Source organism: Condylura cristata, unplaced genomic scaffold (genome assembly GCF_000260355.1).
Source record: "Condylura cristata isolate star-nosed mole 26May11 unplaced genomic scaffold, ConCri1.0 scaffold00026, whole genome shotgun sequence".
Taxonomy (NCBI): domain Eukaryota; kingdom Metazoa; phylum Chordata; class Mammalia; order Eulipotyphla; family Talpidae; genus Condylura; species Condylura cristata.
In genome coordinates, this window is record NW_004567127.1 from 9,753,835 (window position 1) to 9,757,148 (window position 3,314).

A 3,314-nucleotide genomic window follows, 5' to 3' on the forward strand; every position below is an offset into this window, starting at 1 on the left:
AAAAAAAAAAAAAAAAAAAAAAAAAAAAAAAACCTAAACCCATCATCCTGTCCTACAAGACCGTCCCTGATTTAGTACCTTAGCCCTTATCACCAAGAACTTTCTCTCTCCATGTTATTCATGTTCCAGCCAAGCTGGTCTTTTGCTGTTCATCTTAAATGGGGTTCACAGTATTTTTTGAATCTATGGTCTAATATTTTCATCAGCTTTACAAGATTCTCTTCTCCAATTAATATGTTAAAGACTTTTACACTGTTCTCTACTCCTTGCACTTTTTTCTGCATATTTCACCCTTTCTTTCCACGATCTAGTCTGGATTATTTCCCTTTCTCTTATAGCTCTTTAGAGTTCTCTTTAGTTTGGCCAAACCTGCTATTAAGTCAATGTATTAATATTTTTTTCTCATCTCATTAGTTATAAAATTTAGTGACTATATTTTCCAGTTCTCAAATTCAGTTTAATTGCCATGTTTATAGTTTCTAGTTCTTTGCTGAAAGTCTCCATATTGTTCTCTAACTATAGTGTAGAAGTTTATTTCTAAGCTTCCTCAAATCTATATTTTTCCTAGTTCATTATCTAGTTCCATTTACTCATGTTATCATGTCTCTTGGTATGCTTGGTGGTTCTGTGCATAACTTGCAGTGATAAGCTGAGGCTCAGAAGAGTGTCACTTCACGTCAGAAAATATGTATATTTGCCTCTGGCAGGCAGTAAGGCGGGGAGATCAAACAAACAGGGACTGAGATGACTGAAAACTGAGTTTCAATATTCATAATGGCTGATCTAGATCAACTCCTCTTTCCTTCTACTACTCCCGCTCTAAGGAGGGCCTAGCTAAAAGCTTAGGGTAGTTATCAAGGGTCTGCTGATGGGCAATGGGTTAATTTTCGTCCCTTTAATCCTATAAAATTGCTGGAATTTCAGTTCATCTTACTGCTTTCAGCTCAGCTTCAAATCGCTGTTTGCAAATTGGCAAATGCTTTGAAAACAAAACAATGCCAAATCAAAGGCTCATTTGTTTCTGTTTGCCCCTCATCTATGATTCCAGGTCTCTCAATCCTTATTCTGCTGCAGGTTCTGATGCCTTTACGCAGCTATTTTTAATTTGCTTAGCTTTTCTGATTGTTTTCAGATGGTCCAAATAAAGTAATGTCTCAACCTAACATGCAGAAAGGAAACATAAAAATAAAAGTATTCTTGGAATCAGAAAGATGTGTTTGAGTCTTTACTTGATACATCATTTATTTCCTATGTGATTATGGGTCAGTAACTACCCCCTTCAGTCTCAGTTTTCTTGAAAAAGGAAAAACCGTAACTATTTGCAGAAGTGTTTTGGACATAATACGTGTCAAATCCCTAAGACAATGCTGACGAAGAATTTAATGAATGGCAGGATACAGCCATACAGGGCTCCCAGCGTCATAAAAATAGTCAACACTTACGTGTACAATGACAGTTACAGATGAAAGACGAATGTTCTCAAATAATATTTTACTTTTTAACTTCAGATTCGTCATCATATTTGTCATAGCAATTTAAATGACTGCTGTGAGTGTGAAGTGAAACAACAGTTCTAACAACAAAGCTAAGCTAAATAAAGTCAGTCAGTGACTATGGGACTAATTATGGTTTCTGAAAACGGAGAAGTAACGGCTATTTCGGTACCTTCCGCACAGATACTCTGCAGACACAAGGATCTAGGATGCCTGTGGCGGCACTGGCGCTCATTTTGCACATAAACGAGAACTTCTTTTTCCAGTGAACACAATTTGCTTGCACCACTTCCCTGAAAGGGAAAGAAAGAAAAAAGAATCAGTTAATTAACTTACTGATGACATGTTAAAAAAGCATACTCTTTCACTCAAGTCTACGATACAGACGTGATGTATTAAAGGCCAGTATTTGTAATCAGCAAAATACAAAGAAAGCAAATTCCTAGCAATGTCATCTGAAAATCTTTGAAAGGTTTTAATTATGTGCAGGAAATGGGGAAAATATGAATTTACTTATCAGTTCTATTAATATAAATTGAGGCATTGCTATCTATTCAATCAACAACACACAATACACATCAATTTTAGGTGTTTTGAATACATGTTAGGTGTTTAACATATGAAATGAGGGTGACTATTTTCCTAACCTGGCAGGATTTAGATTACACTCAGTGTAAGGGACAGAAACACAAACAAATACTTAATCTAACATGAACAGTCGCAGCTTTATTCTTGTACCAGGCATAACAGTAATAGCAGCTACCGTCTACTGACAGCTACTTCATCTCCTTACAACCCTAGGAGGCAGCTGGCATTATCCTTAGTTTATGGAGAAGAAAAATAAGGCAGCAATGACTCAAAGCCAGTTAAAAGGAAGTAGCACAACTAGCATTCAAACAGGCCTATTTGCAATTAATGCATGTATTTACAGAAAAAGAATTAAAAAAAAAAAAAAAGACAAAACCAGGCCCATTTAACTCAAGCATCTACTTTGTCCACAAAGGAAAATCTGTACTTCTCCAACAACTCTCTTTTCAAGTTTCTATGCTGTCCTCTCTACTATTCTTTGTAAGTATAGGGGCTTGCCTTTAGAAAGGAAATAATTATTTCTCTAACCTAGGAAAAAGATCAAGACAATGGGTGAAAATAAAGAGAAAACTGGAGAAAGCAATAGAGAGAGGGAAGAGAATGCAGGATGACTAGTTCCGATTTCCTCAGGAAAGTACCAGACGGCTACTTCTACAGATGATGGGGGCAAGTGGGTGCGCTGAAATTTTAAGGAATTTTATCTGTTAAGTTATATGGCAAGCATGAATAGGGAGTTGATTTGCAGTTGTCTTAGCGAACAAAATTTATTTGTATTGAGGACCTACGAGTTTGGTTTATTGAATTTTTCAATCAATACGCAGAAATCTAAGAATGGGAATTGCAAAATCAAATATAATTTTAAAAACAATGTCAGAGTGTGCTGTCTGTACATGTATATCTACTCAAATATTTATAAACACACACAAATGGGAGAGGAGAGTATGTAATTCATCACAGTTTGCATGGGAGAACCTTAGGCATTTTATTTTTCTCAAAAGGGAGCTTTCGGTCATTTAATGAATGATGATGTATAGAGAATGAGTTTTTAGGGGAATTTTCTTCGAAATCCATCACGGATGTTAATGCATACTGTATGGCCATACACAAGCAGAATGAGTTACTGGCAAAGGCTGCATCTGGTAGTGTTTTTCAGGCAATCTTAGATACCCCGGGAAGCTCAGCACAGCTAACCTGGGCACTCAACATAAGCGAATGTGTAAATATATATATATA

At 36.2% G+C, this 3,314-nt stretch overlaps 1 protein-coding gene across 2 annotated transcripts in view; it reads right to left on the reverse strand.

Moving 5' to 3' along the window:
* The window catches only part of FAM102B (family with sequence similarity 102, member B), a 51,837-nt gene that overhangs the window by 32,633 nt on the left and 15,890 nt on the right, over nt 1–3,314 (reverse strand). For both annotated transcript variants that reach the window (XR_001145844.1, XM_004689711.2), the window contains exon 2: nt 1,666–1,786. Coding sequence is in view for 1 of the 2 variants with exons in the window: in XM_004689711.2 (XP_004689768.1) it covers nt 1,666–1,786 (121 nt within the window). In the remaining variant the exon portion in view is untranslated. The remainder of the gene's footprint in view (nt 1–1,665; nt 1,787–3,314) is intronic.